The 25,083-nt window shown below is 37.9% G+C and overlaps 1 protein-coding gene across 7 annotated transcripts in view; it reads right to left on the bottom strand.

The window, feature by feature from the left end:
* Positions 1–2,111: 2,111 nt before the first annotated feature.
* Positions 2,112–25,083, bottom strand: part of KLHL32 (kelch like family member 32) — a 210,781-nt gene continuing 187,809 nt past the window's right edge. For 5 of the 7 annotated variants that reach the window (XM_021693401.1, XM_021693405.1, XM_021693404.1 and 2 more), the window contains one exon: positions 2,112–2,269. In XM_021693401.1, coding sequence (XP_021549076.1) covers positions 2,112–2,269 — 158 coding nt within the window. Of the gene's footprint in view, positions 2,274–25,083 lie in introns of all 7 variants that reach the window. The other 2 variants (XM_021693407.1, XM_021693408.1) reach the window with 1 other exon arrangement.

Consider the following 25,083-nt stretch of genomic DNA (forward strand, 5'->3'; position numbering starts at 1 on the left):
ACTCTCTGGCTACAGCATAAAAGAGGTTTTCAAAAACTAAAATTTTCTGAGTTCAGTTCTGTAATATTAGTGAATAACACATTATCACCAAGAAGGGGTTTGCTAATATGCCAATTTGTTTTAAATGAATACTTAGAAATCTATATAGAAAATATCAGTAATCTCAGGCTGCCTTTTCATGATCAGTCAGGCAAGCTTATTTTTAGACCATTTCCCTTTCATTCATTGGATATAGGATCTGGGATTACAAGTGTAATGGTTTTTATAAGGTAAAAACAGCTGGAAGTAAATTCATTTGTCAAGTAGAAATTTTAGTAAATCTGATACTTCTTGCTTAGGTTCTTGTTGAAAGCTATCTCAAATACTGGAGTCATTTTCTTGACTTGGTAAGGCATTTAAAATGTTTAGTTTACATGATTTATACTCTTTAAAGAGACTGATATCAATGATCAGTATCAATTTGCACTTTTCAGAACTGTAAAATTAAGATTTTTTTGGCTAAATCTCTGGGAGGTTTTTTATTTTTTTCCTTACCCCCGTCTCTCCTCCTGTTCTTTAATCTGAATAACCAGATTATTTATTTGGAAATTAAAATTTTTAGGTATAACAATGTATAAAGTTAGTGAATTTTGTATTTAGGATTAAAAAGGGTTTATGTTTTTATTCACTTCTGATTACTGAAAGTGGTTCCATGAATAAAATGACAGTTTCCTATAAAATAAAGATTGCTGAATAATTAAACTATGCTGAAGGAAAAAAAGTGTATAGTCTCCCTTTTAGTAAAGGTGACTTAGATCCTAACAAGATTCAGAAAAGGGGAAAACTCATGTTACACTTCTTGAATTTATGTTCAAATGTGATTTTTATTTTATATATATTTTTTTGCTATAGACAAAGCAAATCCAAAAATCTCACCTATATAAGAATTCTTATGCATTATTAAAAGTTTGTAATAATAAAATATGTATTGGTGGTGGAAAAGAATCCCACAAGTGCTCAAGACTGACATAACCTTTAACAAAGTGGAAAAAACTTTTATTAGAATTACCAAGTCTAGGTTCAGATTTATGTCAGAGCACTTTATGGTGCCAAAATTAGTACCACTAATTTTTCTTGAGCTTAAATGTCATTTTTCACTAAATGAGTTTAAACGAGAGGTTTAAATTATTTGAAGCAAGAATTTGTACAGACTTGGGAATCTTTCTTTGGCTTTGGTAAACTCCCCTTTTCCTAATTAGCATATCTTTCACATGCTTTTCAGAATCATTTATCCCATAGTATGTGTTTCAAGTTCTATTTAGTAATTATTTAATTTCAAAAATAACCTCCCTTTCAGTTACAAGGTCCTTAAACACAGTAAAATACCTTGTAATTTGAGTAACTTTTTTCTTCTTAAGCAAAGTACTTAGCATTTGCCTAATTTTCACAAAATTCTTCTGAATTAATATGGAAACCAATAATTATCCTCCTTAAAAATTAGTGGGAAAACAAGTACTGAAAGGTAAGCACCTAGCACAGGGTCACAGATTAACCAAGCCAAAAAATATGGGTATTCTAACTGCTCTTCTGGTGTACTTCTATTATTTGTATTACCTTGAATAAGATATGGCATTTAAAATTTTATGATGTCATAATGCTGAGTCTATACCGAGTGGGGTGGCATGTTAAATTTTTAAAAGAAAAATTACAAACCCAAGTTTAAGTAGTAATGGAATTAACTACTGAATATTTTTTTTAAAGACCATTGACGACAGTACATGTGAAATAAATTCCTTACTAACATTGTCCTGTTTTCCTAGACAGCACTGATTTAGCAAAAGTATACAAGAAGACTCTAAAGACCCATGGAACAATTAGGGACCATTAAGTTGGTACTAAGCTACACCACAGTAAAAGTCCTATATATTGTATATTGACACACAAAGAGAAAGGTGACAGGAGTTTTCAGTAATGTATTTTAGAAAACTGTTCATTTTTTGCTAATGTTTATCTGAATATAAGACATACAAAACAAGGAAGCATTGACCACTGAGTCTTTTCATGCCCAGTATCCAAAAGTGAAGCTTTTCTTTCCCTTCTGTTCATGATAGTTATTAACAAAGCATTGCCTTTCAGATGGTCCCGATTCTGTGATGAGGCACTTGAAGAGTCTGAAGGTTAGGGCATGTGAAATAGGGAGCTGGAAGAAAGCATGCAGCTATTCCATTGGAAGCAAAAGGGAGTGTAGGCCCATAGAATACTTCTTCTTTGCCTTCTCTACTTACATCCACTACCTACAAAAGAAAAGAAGCCTGTATGTCAAAGATTATTGTTCAATATAATTTGAGCAAAAATATATAAGTATATACATAAAAGGAGGCCTACAGTTGAATTCAGTTATGCCACCATGACCATACGTACCTTAGGCATTGGGTTTTTTCCCCCTCACAGTATGGTACCAGAAATATGTCTGAAGGTCCAGGTGCTGCTATATGCATTTGTATATTTGGGTGTCTACATATATACATAGATATATGTTTATAATTAACAGTGATGAGGTAGGTAGCTTTATCCTCCTTTAATATAAAGGTCTTGTGGCTTTAAACACATTACACCAGATGGACCTAACTTATCCATCCAAAAACAGTGGAATACACATTATTTAAGTGTACATGGAATATTCTCCAGGATAGATCATATATTACGCCACAAACAAATCTCAATAAATTTAAGAAGACTTTCTGAAATCGTATCAAGCATCTTTTCTAACCACAACAGTACCTAGAAATAAGTTACAAGGACTGGCAAACAAAAATAAAACACAAATACAGAGGCTCAACAACATGGTATTAAGCCAATGAGTCAATGAAAAAAAAAAGTCAAAAAACTTCATGGAGAAAAATGTAAATGAAAACATTATGGTACAAAATCTTTGGGACACAGCAAAAGCAGTTCTAACAGGGAAGTTTATAGCAATCAAGCAACAAGAGAAATCTCAACCTAACCTTACACCTAAAGGATCTAGAAAAAGAAAGCCCAAAGCTAGTAGAAGGAAGCAAGGAATAAAGACTAGAGTGGAAATAAACTAAAAAAAAAAAAAAAAACAGTAAAAGCAAGAGCTGATTAATGAAAAGATAAGCAAAACTGATAAACCTTTACCCAGACACATCAAGAAAAGACCTAAATAAATCTGGAATGAAGAAAAATAACAACAAACACCACAGATATACAAAGGATTGCAAGAAACTACTATGAAAAATATTACACCAACAAATTGGACAACCTGGAAGAAATGGATAAATTCCTAGAGACATACAATCTTCTAAAACTAAGGGAGAAAACATGAACTGACTGATTACCCATTCAATTTCATTATTAGTAATCAACTACCAACAAAAACCCAGGACCAGATGGCTTTATAAGTGAATTCAACAAACATTTAAACAAGAGTTAACGCCTGTTCTCAAACTATTCCACAAATAAAGAGGAAGGAAAATACCCAATGTATTCTGTGAGGCAAGTATTAGCCTGATACCAAAACCAAAGACATTACAAAAAAAAAAAAAAACCTACAGAACGTATCTGATGAACATAGATGCAAAAAAAATGGGAACAAAATATTAGCAAACTGAATCCACCAATACATTAAAAAATTACCATGATCAAGTGGGATTTATTCTAGGAATAAAGTGTTTCAATACTCACAAGTAAATCAATGTGATATATCACATTAAGAGGAAAAACTAAAAACCATATGATCACCTCAAGAGATGCAGAAAAAGCATTTGACAAAATGCAACATCCATTCACGATAACTCAACAAATTGGGTTTAGAGAGAACATACCTCAACATGATAAACCAAATATGAAAAACCCACAACCAACATCATACTGAAAAGTGAAAAACTGAAAGCTTTCCCCTTAAGACCAGGAACAAGATGAGGATCCACTCTTGCCACTTTTCAACATAATACTGGACGTCCTAGCTGTAGCAATCAGAAAAGAAAAAGGGAAGGCCTCCAAATTAGTAAGAAGATAAACTATCATAATTTGCAGATATATATTTTCTAATTATAGAAAACCCAAAAGACTCCACCAAAGAACAGATAAATTAATTCAGTAAAGTTGCAGTGTACAAAATTAATATACAGAAATGTATTACATTTCTATATACTAATAATGCAGTAGCAGAAAGAGAAATTTAAAAATCCCATTGGAGAGTAGTGCAAGATGATGGCTTAGGAAGACTATGAACTCACCTCCTTCACAGACACACCAAATATAAACCTATTTGTGGAGCAATTCCTCCTGAAGGAGAAGTGAGAGCTGACTGAACAGCTTCTGCACAAAAGATAGACCACATAACTGCAAGAGAGATGGAAACATATTAATGAAGATAACCCAGTCCCAACAGTGCAAATAGCAATGGGGAGGGATAGTACTAAGGAACTGTGAGCGGAGGCATCTGCGCTGGGGCACAGAAAAAAAGCCACAAATTAAAAGCAACTAGCCTATAAAGGATCCAGCCCTACCACCACCGAATAGGAGAGCAGCAAGAACTCTGCACTGGAGATGCTTGTAAGCACCACTGTTTACTTTCCCTCTCCACCTTATTAGCATGGACAGGAATAGGGTCCAGGCACCCTAGCTAGCCTGTTGACTCCGTGATCCCCTGGCCTCTAGCCCACACAAGACCAAGCCATGCAAATAAGGCAGCCGCCAGCATGCCACACACCAAGACACCCCTGCTCAGCACTCACTACACCTACAGCCATCCTGCCAAGGTGACACAGGCACAAAACATTGTGGAACACTCCAGGCACATGCTTTTTTATCTCCTAATTCTTGCTATGTTTGATACCCCCAGCTCAAGAGAGTTTCAGGACTTACCTGCACAGAGCATCCCAGGAACCCCCAGTCTGTACCCTGCCTCAGCTGTAGCCACCTGACCAGGGCAAACCCTGCACCAAATGCTCTGAGACAACCTAACCCACACCAGCCAGAGCTCTAGTTGCCCTGCCAGAGCATCCCATAAACTAAGCATTCCAGGATACCCCAGCATGCATGCAGTTCAGATACAGCTCTCCTGTCAGGGCACCCACTGTATGGAGCACCCCAGGATGCCCCAGACCATGCTACACCATGACTCCAGCCACCCCACTAGGGCAGCCCCTGCACAGGGTGCTCAGGACACCCCAGCCTGCACCTCTCTTTGCCTCCACCTAACCCACTAGGTGCCTTCCATGCAGAGAACCCCAGCACACAGTTTGCACACTTTGGCTTTAGCTATCCTGCCAGGGCACCCTCTGCATGAGAGTTACAGGAATACCCTGGCCTATGCCCACTACAGCTCTAGTCATCCCATTAGGGAAGCCCCAGCATGAGTGCCCCAGGACCACCAAGTTCATGCCAGCCACAACTCTAACCAGCCAGTCACTGACACAGTCTACATAGATGACCATACACAAGACCATTCCTTCAATGTTAGAAGTAGCTGTGCTGCCTAATTCATAGGAATAAACACAAAGGCAATGGGAGGAGACAAAGGGATATGCTCCAAATAAAATAAGACAAAAGCTCAGAAAATGAACTAGATGAAATGGAGATAACCAATCTACCTGATAATTAAAAGTAATGGTCAGAAAGAAGCTCACCAGACTACAGAGGAGCGGGAAAGAACTCAGTGAAAATGTCAACAGAGAAACTATAAAAAAGCATCAGAGTTAGGAATATAAGTGAGTGATTTATTCATTTATTTTAGAGACAGAGCACACGAGCAGGAGCAGAGGGAGAATCTTAAGCAAACTCCCTACTGAGCATGGAACCCAACAAGGGGCTTGATCTCACAACCATGCCCTGAGCTGAAATCAAGAGTCGGATGCTCAACTGACTGAGCCACTCAGGTGCTCCAACAGTGTCTTTAAAATGACATGTTAGACCAGTTGGACATAATACAGAACATTCCCTCCAAAAACAAGATTACAGAGTCCTTTCAAGTGCACATGGGACATTCTGCAGAATAGATCATAGGCTAAACCACAATGCAAGGCTCAATAATTTTAAGAATGAAATAATATGCATCTTTTCTGACCACAATGGTATGAAACTAGAAATCAATAACAAGAAACAAAAATGGAAAACACAAATACCTGGAGGTTAAATAAAACACTACTACATGACCAATGGGTCAATGAAGTATTCACAGAGAAAATTTTAAAAATACTTGGAGACTAATGTAAATGAAAACACAACAGTTAAAAATCTTAGAACAGCTTTCACTGTGTCCCAAAGAGGGAAATTTATAATGATACAGGACTACCTCCAGAAACAAGAAAAATCTCAATCTAATTTATATCTAAACGAACTAGAAAAAGAGCAAACAAAACCCAATGTTAGAAGGAAGGGAATAATAATGATCAGAACAGAAATAAATGAAATAGAGACTAAAATAGATCAAAACCAAGAGCTAGGTCTTGAAAAGATAAAATTGATAGAAAATTAGACTTATCAAGAAAAAAGAGGACACAAAAAAATAGAATAAGAAATGAAAGAGAAGTAACAACTGACACCACAGAAATAAAAAGAATTTAAGAATACTATGAAAAACTGTATGCCAAAAAAGTAGACAACTTGGAAGAAATGGATAAATTCCTAGAAACCTAGAATCTTCCAAAACCAAATCTGGAAGAAAGAAAATCTGTCAGACCAATTACTAGTAAGGAAACTGAATTGGTAATGGAAAAAACAAAAAAAAAAACAACAAACAAAAGTCCAGGACCAGACAGATTCACAAATGAATTCCACCAAACATTTAAAGAAGAGTGAATACCTATTGTTCGCAAACTATTCCAAAAAATAAAAGAGGAAAGTTCACAAATACATTCTATGGGACTAGCATTGCCCTGATATCAAAATCAGACACTATTTAAAAAAAGAAAAGAAAAAAAAGCTTTTCAGCCAGTATCCCTGATGAACAAAAATACAAAAATCATCAACAAAAGATTAGCCAGCTGCATTCAACAATACATTAAAAGAACCATTCACCGCAATCAACTGAGATTTATTTGGAGGATACAAGAACAGTTCAATCTTTGTAAATCAATCAACACAATATGTCACATTAACAAATGATAAGTATTGTGATCATCTCAATAGATACAGAAAAAGTATTTGACAAAATTTATATGTTTCTGATAAAAATTCTTAATATTAGTGGATTTAGAGGGAACATATCTCAGTTTAATAAAGGAAAACATGGAAACCCACAGCTAAGATCTTAGTCAATGAGGATAAACAGAGCTTTTCCTCTGAGCCGGAATAAGAAGGATGGATGTTCACTCTTGCCTCTTTTATTCAACATAATACTGAAAGGCCTAGCCACAGCAATCAGAGAGGAAAAAGAAATAAAAGGCCTACAAATTGGTAAGGAAGAAATTAAGTTGTCACCGTCTGCAGATGATGTAATGCTATACATAGAAAACCCTAAAGACTCCACCTAAAAATATGAACAATATTCAAAGAATTCACTAAAGTTGCAGGATATAAAATTAATACTCAAAAATGAGTTGCATATCTGTACACTAATGAAGTGGCAGAAAGAGAAATCATTCAAGTTACAATTATACCAAAAGGAATAAAATACCTAGTAGTGAACTTAACCAAGGATTTAAAAGACCTGTATGCTGAAGACTATGCAACAGTGATGAAAGAGAATAAAGAAAACACAAGTGGAAACAAGTGGAAAGATATACTGTGTTCATGTATTGGGAGAATTAATATCAATAAAATGTCAATAAGACCAAAGCAATCTATCAATTCAGTGTATTCTCTATCAAAATACCAACAGCATTTTTGGAAGAACTAAACCAAATAATCCTAAAGTGTTTAAAAAACCATAAAAGACCCTGAATAGCCAAAGAAACTTGACACTGAAGAACTAAGCAGGTGGTATCACAATGCAAGATTTCAAGATATACTACAAATCTCTAGTAATCAAAACAGTATGGTACTGGCACAAAAATAGACATATAAATCAATGGAAGAGAACAGAGAGCCCAGATATAAGCCCACACTTATATGGTCAATTAATCCACAATAAAAGATGCAAAATATATGGCTGGAAGAAGACAGTCTATTCAATAAATGGTGTTGAGACAACTGGACAGCTACATGCAAAAGAATGAAACAGGTCCCCTTCTTACACCACACACAAAAATAAACACAAAATGCATTAAAGACCTACATGGGAGACATGAAACTGTAAAACATCTAGAAGAAACATAGGCAGGAATCTCTCTGTGGCCTTTGTAACATTTTTCTAGGTATGTTTCCTGAGGCAAGGGAAACAAAACCAAAACAAACCAAAACAAAAACAAAAAAACCTTTTGTACAGCAAAGTAAACCATCAACAAAGCAAAAAGGCAACCTACTGAATGAGAGAAGATATTTGTAAATGATATACCTCTTAAGGTATTAATGTCAAGAATATGTAAAGAATTTGTACATCTCAACCCCAAAAGAACCAAACAATCTGATTAAAACAATGGTCAAAGGACCTGAACGGACCCTTTTCCTAAGACCTATAGATGGCAAGCACATGAAAAGATGCTCAACACCACTAATCATCAGAGAAACACAAATCAAAACCACAATGGGGTAACACTTCACACCAATTAGAATGGCTAGTATCAAAAAGAGGAGAACTTGTGGAAAAAAGGGAACCCTCATGCACTGCTGGTGGGAATGTAAATTGGTGCAGTCACTGTGGAAAACAGTAGAGAGGTTCCTCAAAAAATTAAATACCATAAGATCTGTAATTCCAATACTAGGTATTTACTGAATAAATACAAAAACACTAATTTAAAAAGATATATGCACCCATGTTTATTGCAGCATTATTTACAATAGCCAAGATATGGAAGCAACACAGTGTCTCATTGATAGATAAATGAAGAAGTGGTATATATACACAATAAAATATTACTCAGCCATAAAAAAGAAAGATAGTCCCATTTGGGACAACATGGATGAACCAAGAGAGTATTATGCTAAGTGAAATAAGTCAGAGAAACACAAATATAGTATGATTTCACTTACATGTGGGATCTAAGAAATAAAAAGCAGAAACAGACTCATAAATACTGAGAAAAAATTGGATGGTTATCAGAGGGGAGAGAGTGGGACATGAGCTAAATGGGTAAAGTGGAGTGAGAGATATAGGCTTCCAGTTTTGGAATAAATAAATCACAGGGATAAAATGTACATCATAGGGAATACAGTCAATGGTATTATAATAGCAATGTAGGGTGACCATAGCATAATGTATAAACTTGTTGAATCACTCTCTTGTACATCTGAAACTAATTTAACTGTGAGTCAACAATACTTAAATTAAAAAAAAATTTATAATTGCACCAAAAAGGATAAAATAACCTAGGAATACATTTATGAAGGTGAAAGACCTGTACTCTGTATTCATATATGAAACACTGATGAAAGAAATTGAAGATGAGACAAATGGATAGATACACCATATTCATGGTTTGGAAGAACACTGTTAAAATGTCCATAATATCCCATACTATCCAAAGTAACCTACAGATTCAATGCAATCCAACAATATAGATACATCAATGGAAAGGAATTGAAAGTTCAGAAACAAACCCATGCTTAACTGGTCAATTAACCTACAGCAAAGGGGACAAGATACACAAAGAGGAAGACAGTCTATATAATAAATGATGCTGGGAAAACTGGACAGCTACATGCAAAAGAATGAAACTGGATCACTTTTTTTTTTGAAATTTTTAAATGCAATTAATTAATTAACACATAGTGTATTATTAGTTTCAGAGGTAGAAGTCAGTGATTCATCAGTCTTATATAATACCCAGTGCTCATTACATCACATGCCCTCCTTAATGTCCATCACTCAGTTACCCATGCATTCTCCCACCCCCCTCCCTTCAGCAAACACTCAGTTTGTTTCCTATGATTAGGAGTCTCTTATGGTTTGTCTCCCTCTCTGATTTCATCTTGTTCTATTTTTTCCTCTCTTCCCCTTTGATCCTCTGTTTTGTTTCTTAAATTCCACATGAGTAAGATCGTATGATAACTGTCTTTCTCTGATTGACTTATTTTGCTTAGCATAGTACCCTCTAGTTCCATCCATGTCCTTGCAAATGGCAAGATTTCGTTTTTTTGATAGCTGAGTAGTATTCCATTGTGTATATATACCACATCTTCTTTATCCATTCATCCGTCAATGGATATCTGGGCTCTTTCCATTGCTTGGCTATTGTGGACACTGCTATTACAAACATTGGGATACAGGTGCCTCTTTGGATCACTACATTTGTATCTTTAGGATAAACACCTAGTAGTGCAATTGCTGGGTCATAGGATAGTTCTATTTTCAACTTTTTGAGGAACCTCCATACTGTTTTTCAGAATGGCTGCACCAGCTTGCATTCCCACCAACAGTGTTAGAGAGTTCCCCTTTCTCCACATCCTTGCCAACATCTGTCATTTCCTGACTTGTTAATTTTAGCCATTCTGACCGGTGTGAGGTAGTATTTCATTGTGCTTTTGATTTGTATTTCCCTGATGCCAAGTGATGTTGAACATTTTTTCATGTGTCTATTGGTCATTTGGATGTCTTCTTTGGAGAAATGTCTGTTCAGGTCTTCTGCCCATTTCTTGACTGAATTATTTGTTCTTGGGTGTTGACTTTAATAAGAAAGAGTCTTGGATACTAGCCCTTTATCTGATATGTCATTTGCAAATATCTTCTCCCATTCTGTCAGTTGTCTTTTGGTTTTGTTGACTGTTTCCTTTGTTGTTCATAAGCTTTTTATCTTGAAGAAGTCCCAATAGTTCATTTTTGCCTTTGTTTCCCTTGCCTTTGGAGACACATCTAGCAAGAAGTTGCTGTGGCCGAGGTCACAGAGGTGGCTGCTTGTGTTCTCCTCTAGGATTTTGATAGGTGTCTGTCTCACATTGAGGTCTTTCATCCATTTTGAGTCTATTTTTGTGTATGGTGTAAGAAAATGGTTCAGTTTCATTCTTTTGCATATGGCTGTCCAATTTTCCCAACACCATTTGTTGAAGAGACTTTTTTCCATTGGATATTCTTCCCTGCTTTGTCAAAGATTAGTGGACCATAGAGTTGAGGGTCCATTTCTGGGCTCTCTATTCTGTTCCATTGATCTATGTGTCTGTTTTTGTGCCAGTACCATACTGTCTTGATGATTACAACTTTGTAATAGAGCTAGAAGTCAGGAATTGCGATGCCATTAGCTTTGGTTTTCTTTTTCAACATTCCTCTGATTTTTCAACATTCCTCTTTTGTGGTTCCATACAAATTTTAGGATTATTTGTTCTAGTTCTATGAAAAAAGTTGATGGTATTTTGATAGGAATTACATTGAATGTGTAGGTTGCTCTAGGTAGCATAGACATTTTAACAATATTTGTTCTTCCAATCCATGAGCATGGAAAGTTTTTCCATTTCTTTGTGTCTTCCTCAATTTCTTTCATGCGTGTTCTCTAGTCTTTAGAGTACAGATCCTTTGCCTCTTTGGTTAGGTTTATTCCTAGATATCTTATGGTTTTTGGTGCAATTGTAAATGGGATCAATTCCTTAATTTCTCTTTATTCTGTTTGTTAAAGAAATGCAACTGATTTCTGTGCACTGATTTTATATTCTGACACTTAGCTGAATTTCTGTATGAGTTTTAGTAATTTTGGGGTCGGGTCTTTTGAGTTCTCCACATAGAATATCATGTCATCTGCGAAGAGTGAGAGTTTGACTTCTTTGCTGATTTGGATGCCTTTTACTTCTTTTTGTTGTCTGATTTCTGAAGCTAGGACTTCTAGTACTATATTGAACAACAGTGGTGATGGTGGACATCCCTGCCATGTTCCTGACCTCAGGGAAAAAAACTGTTTATCTCAGTTTTTCCCCATTGAGAATGATATTCACTGCGGGCTTTTTGTAGATAGCTTTTATGATACTGAGGTATGTTCCCTCTGTCCCTACATGGTGAAGAGTTTTAATCCAGAAAGGATGCTGTACTTTGTCAAATGCTTTTTCTGCATCTATTGAGAGGAGCATATAGTTCTTGTCCTTTCTTTTATTAATGTAGTGTTTTACACTGATTGAAATGCAGATGTTGAACCACTCTTGCAGCCCAGGAATAAATCCCACTTGGTCGTGGTAAATAATCCTCTTAATGTACTGCTGGATTCTATTGGCTAGTATCTTGGTGAGAATTTTGGCATCTATGTTCATCAGGTATAGTGCTCTGTAATTCTTTTTGGTGGGGTCTTTATGGTTTTGGGATCAAGGTAATGTTGGCTTCATACAAAGAGTTTGGAAATTTCCCTTCCATTTCTATTTTCTGAAACAGCTTCAGAGAATAGGTATTAATTCATTCAATGTTTGGTAGAATTCCCCTGGAAAGCCATCTGACCCTGGGCTCTTGTTTGTTGGGAGATTTTTGATACTGCTTCAGTTTCCTTGCTGGTTATGGGTCTGTTCAGGTTTTCTATTTCTTCCTGTTTCAGTTTTGGTAGTTTATATGTCTCTAGGAATGCATCCATTTCTTCCAGATTGCCTAATTTGTTGGCATATAGTTGCTCATAGTATGTTCTTATAATTGTATTTCTTCAGTGTTGGCTGTAGTCTCATCTTTCATTCATGATTTTATTTATTTGGGTTCTTTCTCTTTTCTTTTTGATAAGTCTTGCCAGGGGGTTATCAATCTTATTAATTCTTTCAAAGAACCAGCTCCTGATTTTGTTGATCTGTTCTGCTGTTCTTTTGGTTTCTATTTCATTGATTTCTGCGCTAATCTTTGTTAATTTTCTTCTCCTGGGTTTAGGCTTTATTTCCTATGCTTTCTCCAGCTCCTTTAGGTGTAAGGTTAGGTTGTATATTTGAGACATTTCTTGTTTCTTGAGAAAGGCTGTATTGCTATGTACTTCCCTCTTAGGACTGCCTTTACTGCATCCCAAAGGTTTTGAACAGTTGTGTTTTCATTTTCATTTGTTTCCATAATTTTTTTAATTCTTTATTAATTTCCTTGTTGACCCATTCATTCTTTAGGAAGATGCTCCATGTATTAGTCTCCATGTATCTGAGTTCCTTCCAAATTTCCTCTTGTGATTGAGTTCAAGTTTCAAAGCATTGTGGTCTGAAAATATGCAGGGAATGATCCCAGTCTTTTGGTACTGGTTGAGACCTGATTTGTGACCCATAAAACTGGATCGCTTTCTTATACCACACATAAAAATACACTCAAAATGCATTAAAGACCTAACTACGAGGCCTGAGATAAAAATGGTAAAAGAAAATACAGGAGTAATTTCGTGGACATCAGTCTCAGCCATATATTTATGAATAAGTGGTCTCAAGCAAGGAAAACAAAAGCAAAAATAAACTATTGGAATTGTATCAAAATAAAAAGCTCTTGCACAGCAAAGGAAACTATCAACAAAACAAAAAGCTAACCTACCAAATGGGAGAAGATATTTGCAAATGATATATCTGATAAAGGGTTGATATCCAACATATATAAAGAACTGATAAAACTCGACACAGAAAGAACAATCAGATATAAAAATGGTCAGAGGACCTAAACAGACTTTTTTCCCAAAGAACACAGAGGGAGTGCCAACACACACCCTGAAGAGGCTCAACATCATTAATCATTAGGGAAATACAAACCAAAACCACAATTTTGGTTTTATGAAACCCAAATTTATGAGACATCACCTCATACCAGTCAAAATGGCTAGTATTAAAAAAAGATCTAAGAAGTTTTGGTGAGCATGTGCAGAATCAGGAACACTCCTGCACTACTGGTAGGAATAACAATTGGTGCAGCCACTGTGGAGAACATTATAGAGGTTCCTCAAAAAATTAACAATAGAAATACCAAGTGATCTGTAATTCCACTACTGGCTATTGACCCAAAGAATATGAAAACACTAATTTGAAAAGATATATGCACTCCTACCTTTATTGCAGCATAGTTTATAATAGCCAAAATATGGAACCATCTAGGTATCCGTCGACACAGGAATGGATAAAAATGTGATTATACACACACACACACTGGAATATTACACAGACATAAAAATAAAAGTAAATGAGATCTTGCCACTTGGGACAACATGAGTGGACCAAGAGGGTATTATTCTAAGTGAAATAAGTCAGAGAAACACAAATACTATATGATTTCACTTATATGTGGAATCTAAAAACAAACACACACACAAATTAACAGACAAGAAAAGGAGACTTTTAAGTACAAAGAACAAAGTGGTGGTTGCCAGAGGGGGAAGTAGGCTACTGGAAAAGGCAAAATAGATAAAGGGGATTAAGAGGCACAAACTTCCAGTTGTAAAATAAATCCTGAAGCTGAAAATTACAGAATAGGGCATATAATTAATAATATTATAGTAACCTTATATGGTGATAGATGGTAAGTATGGTCCTCATGGTGAGCACTGAGTAATGTATAAAATTTCAAATCAATATGCTTTATAGCTGAAATTAATATAACATTGTATGTCAATTTAAATTTAAAAATTTTAAGTCTTACACTACTTAAATAACTTGCCAAAACTAGTTAGTAAGTGTTGTGATATGTTGATTTACAAATCCTCATCTGTAAAATGAAGAAAACATCAACCTTGCAGCTTTATTCTGAGAATTGGTGACATCTAGCATAGTGTCTAGGACACAGAATATTATAGCACCACTTAGTAGCAGATTCAAAATCAGTTCAGTTGAGTCTGGATATTTTCCCCCAGTTATTTCCCCTTTAAGCTGGAATTCATCTCTTTTGTTATATGGAAGAGTCTCTTTGTTAGTCTGGACCTGCTGTCACCTCACTGAATCCTGCTTAGTTTTAATATAAGTCTTCAACTTACAATGGGGTTATGTTCTAAGAAACCCATCATAAATTGCAAATATCAAAAGTCAAAAATGTGTTTAATACACCTAACCTACCAAACATCATAGTGTAGACAAGCTTGACTTAAATGTGCTCAAAGCACTCACACTAGCCTATAGTTGGGCAAAATTATTTAACATAAAGCCTAATTTATAATAAAGTGTTGAGTAGGGGTGCCTGAGTGGCTCAGGTGGTTAAGTGTCAACTCTTGGTTTCAGCTCAGGTCATGATCTCATGGGTCGTGGGATTCAGCCCCACGTCAGGCTACACACTCAGCGAGGAGTCTGCTTGAAGATTCTCTCCCTCTGCCCCACCCCCCCCCCACTTGTGCACGCTTGCTCTCTAAAATAAATAAATCTTTAAAACATATTAATAAAGCATTGAGTATCTATGTAATTTTATTGACTATTATACTGAAAGTGAAAAACAATGGTTCTGTGGGTACAGAATAGTGGTGAGTATATTGGTAGTTTACCCTCATGATTGCATGGCTGCCTAGGAGCTGTGGCTCACTGCCATTGTTCAGCATCATTAGCATATTGTACTGTATATCACTAGCCTTGGAAAAGATCAAAATCCAAAGTATGGGTTCTGCTGAGTGCGTATTGCTTTTGCACTACTGTAAAGCTGAAAAATCATAAGTCAAGCCATCATAAGTCAGGGACCATATGTGTATTACAAAAATTCTTTCTTAAAGAACTGGTCATATCCTACTTGTTGAACTCATCAGGCCCTTTCCAGTCCTCAATCTTCTTAATCTCTCTTCGTTTGACCTTCCTCTAATCCCATTTGAAACCTTTCATCTCTTGGGTTCCATAATTTAAAAAAAAAAAAAAAATGTTCATAATTGACATTGTCCTGTTGCTATCCACCTTTGGTCCCCTTTTTTCTACCTGCATCCTAAGTGTACACATGCCTTAATATCCCAACCACAGACCTCTTGGCACTCTTCTTTAATGATTTTGTCCACTCCTGCCTTTATCTATCACTTAGGTGAATAACTGTTAAGGCTTTAATGACAAAAATGCATTCTTTTTTTTTTTTTAAAGATTTTATTTATTTGACAGAGAGAGACAGCAAGAGCAGGAACACAAGCAGGGGGGGTGGGAGAGGGAGAAGCAGGCCTCCCGCCGAGCAGGGAGCCCGATGTGGGACTCAATCCCAGGACCCTGGGATCATGACCTGAGCCGAAGGCAGACGCTTAACGACTGAGCCACCCAGGTGCCCACACAAAAATGCATTCTTTAGATGAAAGGCACCCTTGAGATTTGGGGATCCAAGCTCATAGAGGGGGAAATCACTACAGCCTAAAACAAAAGCTCAAACTTCTTTTTTTTCCCCAAATGGACATTTAGCTATTCCATCCCATTTGTTGAACAAAATACACTAGCTCTACCAATTTAAAATATTTTTATTACATGCTACAAACTTTTTTGTTGTTCTCTTTTGTTGATTTGTACATCATCCTACAGTACCACATTTATAGTTTTTTTTTTTTTTTTGACTGGGTAGGGCAAGTCTTCCTCATTCAATGTTCAAAAACTTCTTATTTTTATACATTCAACTTTCCTAGAGAAACTTTAAGATCAATTTGACAAGTATTATCTCCCCATCCTGGGAGAAAAAGGAAAATCCCAATGGGATTTTGATTAGTATTTCATTAAATATAGAAAGCAGAGACCTTTCACTATTTGCCTCAATTATATAAGGGTAAGTGTTGTCTTCAATGTATACAGAAGAAAATTTAGATATTGATAACATTAACTGACTTGCTCAAGGTCATACAGTAAGTGGTAGAGCCAATAGGTGAGCTCACAGTTGCAACCAAAGAGAGAACAAAGATTTTGTGCCATTCACAGTATTCCCTCCCCAACTGAATACATTTTTAGAAGACAAAATATCAGTTGAGGTCATCATCCAGAGAGCTTTTGTCTGGCTCCCTGGGCCAACGGAGACTGCATATGTTAAGCAGATGTAATTTATTTAATCTGCGAGAAGGGAAAAGAAGTTTTGGCAGTATTTCTCCAAAACACTCCCCTGTAAACTGGCAGAAAGAAGGCGTTTGGGAGAATGAGGTGCCAGCTCGGCAGCATATCCTCCAGCCAAAAGGAAGTAATTGTAAATGAAGAGCAGTGGAGGTGATCTGGAAATACAGACTAATCACTTGCACACTTGTGCAGCTGCTCCCTTATGTGCTGCTCATCATCGACAGCACATCAGGCTAGAGTCAACCCCTGTGCCAGACAATTCTTACACACCCACTAATTAACAAGAGCACTTTCTTACGAATCTATCCTTAGCTTTTTCCATGAGTTATTATTACTAACAAGTCCAAATCTCAGTCTTTAAACAAGCATTAATTTAAGAGCATCTCAGCTTTTCTCTTGTTTGGGTTGCTCTTGTAATGATCAAGTCATCTATGCTCTCTTGTAATGATCAAGTCGTCTATGCTAAGTAGTATAAGGAACTATACTTAGTCTATACTAAGTAGTATAAGTAGTAGAAGGAAATAAAATAGTATACTTTCCCAAGTCTGAAATGCTTCATCCCTATGTGGCTGAATCCCACAAGTGACAAAGAAGCTTTGATTGAAGTTCAGAAGGGGCAGCCTAAAGAAACTGGTTATTCTCTGGTATTTTCAAGAGCCAAAAAATGACTTTGGTCCTTCTGGATGTTAAAGGACCGATATCTCTGAACTATTTAAGTATGATCTTCATTAAACTTAGTCAGCCATGTCCTTAGAATCCAAGGATTATATATATGTGTGACTAATTAAATATTTAAACTTTAACATTTTTACCATATGTACTATTTTCTCCACCACATTTTCCTGTGCTTTCAATCTGTTGGTTTGTAGTTAGGAATTTCTACTGTCTAATCACCATTTTCTTAGAAACACTATTCTACTGTCTCGTCTAGCTTCTCTGATGGATATTCTTCCTGCAAGCAGTAAAGAAGCAGCTTGCCTCTGAACATATAAGTAGTCTCTCCAACCATCAATATATCACTGTTATTTAACCAAAATAAATAGTTCCTTAGTCATGCATAAAGTAAACAAGTATTTGATTCTGCAACTACAGTTCAGAATGAATAATACAACCTATAAGCACTTGTCAATAACTAAAATGAAACATGATCTATGACGAGTGTATAATCCATGAAGACTTCCATTCCAAACATCTATTTAAGTCATGATCCAAATGCTTATATGGACACTTATTACCCATAAACAGTAAAGGCTCCTAAAAGCCTTTCTCAAATTTATATGTTCAGTGTAGGACCACTGTGCCAGCCATGGGAATAAACACATTTTCAAAATGATTGATTTTGTACATCAAAATGGCTGTTGGAACACAGATCTAACCATAATTCTGGCTAAGAAAGCAAATATATTAAGCCTTTGGGGAAGATTGCAGACTAAGAGGATCCTAGGTTCACCTTGTCCCATGGATACACCTAGATAATACCCACATCAGTGTAAATAACCCAGAAAATGACTGAAGATTCTCAACAGGTAAATGTAGACAAAAAGCCACATGGAAGAGAGAAGGAAGGGTGGAGATGTGGTTGGGAGCAAAACTAACATGCAGGACTGTCTGTGGGTAGAAGCAATGCTGCAGGCACAAGAGGGGAAAGTAGCAGACCCCACACCAGGTAACCCAGGCATAGTGGACCTGCACTGGGAAGTCAAATCCCCATAACATTTGGCTTTGAAAGCTAGAGGGGTTCCACTTCTTGAGTTCTTAAAATTAGTAGGGCTTAACACCTAGAACTTTGAAAAACAGTGGGATCAGCTCTGGGAGAACAGGATGGCAATAGGAAATGGAGTCTCCACCCTTAAAGATACAGCATAACAGCCCCACTGAGATACAGTACAGAAACAGCAGTTTGAAAGATGTCTGGGGTATATGAGATAGAGATGTGTTTATTAATATCAGAGCAGGTGCTGGAGGGGCAGAGATCTTGGAGAGATTTCTCTAGGAACAAAAGAGCTGGCAGGTGCCATTAACCTCCCCTGCCTCCCAGCCTAGATACATAGACACCTGGCAAGAATCATCCCAGCACAGAGTCTCCATCTAGCTTGTTAAGATCTCTCCCCACCACTGTACTCTCCTGCAGCCCCAGCCCCTGCATCTTGGCTTCAGCAGGAGTTTTCCAAAGTGGCTACAGACTTCCTCCCAAAGCAGAACAGTGCAAACCTTGCTAACATCACATGCACCACCACCACGCCCACCCCCACATTCTCCTGTGGATGCACTCCCCCCAACACGCCCTTAGCAGAAGTCCAACCAAAGTGGTGCCACAAGTGTGGCAGTATGCAAGCAGCCCCAACAGGGGTCAGCACAACCCCAGCACCTTCTCAGCACCACCACTCCTGCCCTCAGGAGAGGGGAAGAAAACCACACAAACCAGTTCAACTATGGCCCCAGCAGTGGGCTCGGATTGGACATCTGGTCTGACTGCATACCCCAACCACCAACAAAAGCTTCTCAGGAAGCAACACAAGAAGAGCACCCTGAAGTCCAGTGATTCTGTGCTCTGACAAAAGCCTGACCTGACCCAACTCAAACTCAAGGTAACAACACAGGGACCAAACATGGCCTACAACAGATAAAGAGAGCCATGAAGGACCGGGCTAAAGGTAAATGTAGCTCAGCCACAAGAGTAGGGCATACACAACACACACATGAGACACCCCATGAAGTGCCAGGTTCTGATGAACAGGCAACATTACACTACAGGGGCACTACAGAGCCTCTTCTTCAGAAGGCCACTACTCTTAGGAGCAGGAGACATAGCTGACTTGCCCAACACAAAGAAACAGACACAGAGTTAGACAAAATGAAGAGACAGAACAATATGTCCCAAATGAAAGAACAAGACAAAACCACAGCAAGAAACCTAAGTGAAACAGATATAATATGCCTCATAGAGAATTTAAAGTAATGTCATAAAGATACTTGACTTGAGCAGAGTGGAGGACCACAGTGAGACCCTTAATAAAGAGAAAACGTAAACAACCAACCAGAGTTGAAGAACTCAATTAACTCACATTAAAACACATACTAGATAGAATAAATAGTAGACTACAGGAATCAAAAGAACAGTTCAGTGACCTGGGGGACAGAGATGGAAAGCAATCAAACTGAACAAGAGAGAGAAAAAATAATAAAAAATGAGAATAGATTAAGGTAACTCAGGAGCACCATCAAGCTTAATAACATTCACATTAAAGGGATCCCAGAAGGAGAAGGGAGAAAAAAGGGGACAGAAAATTTATTTTAAGAAATAATAGCTGAAAACTTGCCACATCTGGGGAAGGAAACAGAAATCCAGATCCAGGAGCCACAGATAGCCCCCAACAAATTCAACCGGAGGAGGCACATGCCAAAACACATAGTAATTAAAATGGCAAAAAGTAGTGATAGAGAATTTTAAAAGCAAGCAAGAGAAAAGAGAACAGTTACAAGAAAAACCCCATAAGGCGATTAGCTGATTTTTCAGCACAAACTTTGCAGGCCAGAAGAGAGTGGCATGATATATCTGAAGGGCTAAAAGAAAAAAACCTGCAGCCAAGAATACTCTCTCCAATAAGGCTATCATTCAGAATAGAAGGAGAGATAAAGAGTTCCCCAAACAAACAAAAGTTAAAGGAATTCATGACCACTTAATCAGCTTTACAAGAAATGTTGAAAGGGACTATATGATTAGAAAGGAAAGACCATAAGCAAGAGTAAAAAGTAGGAAACACAAAAGAAGTAAAATTAAGTTTATCTATAAAAATCAGTCAAGGGATTCACAAAGTAAAAGGAGAATGTGGAGGAGGACACCATGTACCTAAAATGTAGGGGAGAGAGAGGTAAAAACTTTGTGCTTTTAAAGTAGGTTAAAACTTAAGTGACCATCAAATTAATATAGACCACTATATGCATAAGATGTTATATATAAACATAATGGTGACCACAAAAAACCAGTAATAGATATGCAAAAAGTAAAGAGAAAGGAATCCAAGTATATCACTAAAGAAAGCCAACAAATCATGAGAGAAGAGAGCAAAAGAAAGGAACAGGGAAGAACTACAAAAACAATAATAAAATAAGTAACAAAATGGCAACAAGTACTTACCTGTCCATAATTACTTTGAATGTGAATGGACTAAATCCTCCAATCAAAAGACATAGGTGATGAAGTGGATAAAAAAAAATACCCCTACAAAGGACTCATTTCACACCTAAAGACACATGCAGACTGAAGTAAAGGGATGGAAAAGCATTATCATGCAAATGGAAGTGAAAAGAAAGCCAGAGTAGCAATACTTATGTCAGGCAAAATAAACTTGAAAACAAACTCTGTAACAAGAGATGAAGAATGACTTCACATAATCATAAAGGAAACAGAATTTACAACAATTATAAATATTGATGCACCCATCATGGGAGCACCCAAATACATAAAGCAGCTAATAACAAATATAAAGGAAGCAATTGACAACAATACAATAATAGTAGGGGACTTTAACACCCTACTTATGCCAATCTACAGATCACCCAAAAAAAGTCAATAAGGAAACAGTGGCTTTGAATGACACATTGGACGAACTGGGTCTAACAGATACATTCAAAACATTGTCATAAAACAACAGAATACACATTCTTTTTAAGTGCACATGGAGCATTCTACAGAACAGATATGTTAAGCCACAAAATAAGTCTCAACAAATTCAAAAGATTGAAATCATACCATGCATTTTTTTTTCTGAGTAGAACACTGTAATATTAGAAATCAACCACAAGAAAAAAATTTGGAAGGAACATAAATACATGGGTCTTAAATAACATGTTACTAAACAATGAATGGGACAAGCAGAACTCAAAGAAAAATCAAAAAAATACATGGAGGGATGCATGGCTGGCTTAGTCAGTAAAACATGCAACTCTTGGTGTTGGGGTCATGAGTTTAAGCCCCACATTGGGTGTAGAGCTTACTTAAAAAAAGAAATACATGGAAACAAATGAAAATAACAAAATGGTCCAAAATCTCTGGGATGCAGCAAATGCTGTGCTAAGAAGGAAGTTTATAGCAATAAAGGCCTACCTCATGAAGTGAAAAAAACTTCAAATAAACAACCTAACCTTACACCCAAAGGAGCTAGAAGAACAAACAAAACTCAAAACCAGTACAAGGGGGCAAGAGTGGGGGACTCCATTTCAACTGGTCCCCTGAATTTAGCTAGATATCTACCAAGCCATTCTGAACACCCACAAAATCAGCCTAAGATGTAAGATTATACCTCTGGATGTCTACTGGGGCAGAAGATCATCAGTCGAGAGGTAGGAAAGACAGAGTTGGGCTTGCCTGGACAGATGGAAGATAAACAGAAGGGGGAAGGGACCACCAAAAGCTAGCCTTTGGAAAGTAATACCCCAATGCAAAAGCGTCCTGTGCCTGGAGACCAGCAATAGCCTGGAGACGGAAAGGGACTGATAACAGCGCTCAAACAGAACACAGGGGCTTAAGGGGCAAACACTGGACCCCTGCCCCAGCACTGCTAGCTGCTGCCTGCGCCCACCCCCGCACTGGAGGGGACCTGTCCCGGACTCCAGAGGCCACCGCTGCCACAGGTGCCCGAGAGGACCCGGCATGGACCTGGGCCTGCAGACTGGGGCATCCACCACTGCCGCCCACACGGGAGGACCCAAGGCGGACCTGAGCCATGGAAATGGGGTTAGAGGCGGCTGCCGCCAAGGCCTCTGCTGCTGCCCCCCACCTCCCACACCAGAGAGGACCCAGCTTGGAACTGCGCCCATGGCCCCAGGGGCCAGCCACTGCTACAGCCAGAGCCCAGGCCCGCCCAGACCGGGATCGCTCACGGTGTTGGTGGCACAGGGGGCAGAGACAAGTGGGGGCCAGAGTCGATGCTGAGAGGATCACTGGGGGCACGCACTGACTGTGGGAGGCTGTGGTTTTCAGCGGGGCTCACAGAGCAGGAGACAGTGTGCTCTGGAGGGTTCAGAGAGGAGCAGACTGTAGCTTCTCTCCCCTGGGACGGAGGTCTGGGTGCAGACGTTTTCCTTTGCTCTGACCCTCCAAAAAGGCGGGAAAAGATGCCAGAGAACAAAAGCCAAAAAAAAAAGGTTTTCATGAGCGGAGCCCCTTGGTAGGGGGCAGGGCAACTCCGCCCAAGCAGGATTGACTGGAAAAACACCCCGGCAGGCCCCTCCTGCAGAAGACAAGCAGGAAGAACAAGAGGACAACAACCCCAGGGTCCCCATAAAACTATAAAACCCCAACACCAGGGGAAAGTTAGTATATTAATCTCTTAGTGTTGCCTCACGGCCTGTATATTTCTTAGATACTTTTCTCTCTTTTTTTTTAATTCTTTCTCATGCTTTTTTTTTTTTTACCTACTTATCATTTCAACCAAATGTTTAATACAACATATTCCATAGTAACTTTTTAACTTGAGCTTTTTCACACATATACTTTTTTTTTTCTTTTTTTATATATATAGATATAAGCTTCAATGTAGACCTTTTTTCCCTACTCAATACTACCAGTTTTAATTTCCCTGTATCTCTGGGAAGTACTGTTCTCTAACAAAGAGAACAAAATACACCCAGGAAGAGCTGAAACACTCTACCTCGCCCACATAAAGGGATTATAGCCACCTTCCCTGCACCACTCCTTTTTTTGTTGTTTTCTGGGGGGTTTTTTTGTTTGTTTGTTGTACTTTATAAATCTTATTCTTGGGTTTCATTTTGGCTGGGATTTTTTTTGGTGGTGGCTTCCAAATGCTCCTAACCCTCCCAGGGTGCACCTTGCCTGGATTGTGGTTGATGTTTTTGACTGTACATCCCCTCAACCACAACTCAACAGAATGACTAAGAGGAGGAACTCCCAACAAAGCAAAGACCCAGAGACAATGGCCTCTCCCACAGACCTAATGGATAGTGATATAAGCAAGATGTTAGTAGACTTCAGGGTAACAGTTATGAAGACAATAGCTAGGCTGGAGAAAAACATTAATGGCAACATAGATTGTCTAAGGGCAGATATGAGAGCTAATCAGGCCGAACTTAAAAATGCTATAAATGAGATGCAGTGTAAACTAGATTTTCTAACACCTAGGGTAAACAAAGCAGAAGAACATATTAGTGATCTAGAAGACAAACTGATAGAAAAGAAGGAAAAGGGGGAGGCCTGGACCAAACAGCTTAATATCCATGAAAACAGAATTAGAGAAATAAGTGACCCATGAAACGTTCCAATGTCAGAATTATTGGGATCCTTGAGGGGGTGGAGAGAGAGGACTAGAAGATACATTCGTAGCTGAGAACTTCCCTAATCTGGGGAAAGAAATAAGCATTTGTGTCCTATAGGCAGAGAGGACCCCCTCCCAAGATCAAGGAGAACAGACCAATTCCCTAGCATGTAATAGTAAAACTCGCAAACCTTAGAACCAAGGAAACCATCTTAAGGGCAGTTAGGGGGAAGAGATTCCTTACATACAGAGGGAAGAACATCAGAATAACGTCAGACCTATCCACAGAGACCTGGCAAGCCAGAAAGGCCTGGCAAGACACATTCAGGGTACTAAATGAGAAGAACATGCAGCCAAGAATACTTTATCTGGCAAGGCTGTCATTTAAAATGGATGGAGAGATACAGAGCTTCCAGGACCAGCAGACTGAAAGAATATGTGACCACTAAGGTGGCCCTGCAAGAATTATTAAGGGGGGGGGGTTCCTATAAAAGGAGAAAGACCCCAAGAGTGATATAGAACAGAAATTTACAGAGACAATCTATAAAAACAAGGACTTCACAGGCAACATGATAAAAAAATAATATCTATCAATAATCACTCTCAACGTGAACAGCCTAAATGCTCCCATAAAATGGCAAGAGTTGCAGATTGGATAAAAAGAGAGGACCTATCCATGTGCTGTCTACAAGAGACTCATTTTGAACCTAAAGATACATCCAGACTGAAAGTGAAGGGATGGAGATCCATCTTTCATGCCATCGGACCTCAAAAGAAAGCTGGGGTAGCAATTCTCATATCAGATAAATTAGATTTTAAGCTAAACACTGTAGTTAGAGACACAGAAGGACACTACATCATTCTTAAAGGGTCTATCCAA

The sequence above is a fragment of the Neomonachus schauinslandi genome, chromosome 8, assembly GCF_002201575.2.
Source record: "Neomonachus schauinslandi chromosome 8, ASM220157v2, whole genome shotgun sequence".
In the NCBI taxonomy this organism is placed as follows: domain Eukaryota; kingdom Metazoa; phylum Chordata; class Mammalia; order Carnivora; family Phocidae; genus Neomonachus; species Neomonachus schauinslandi.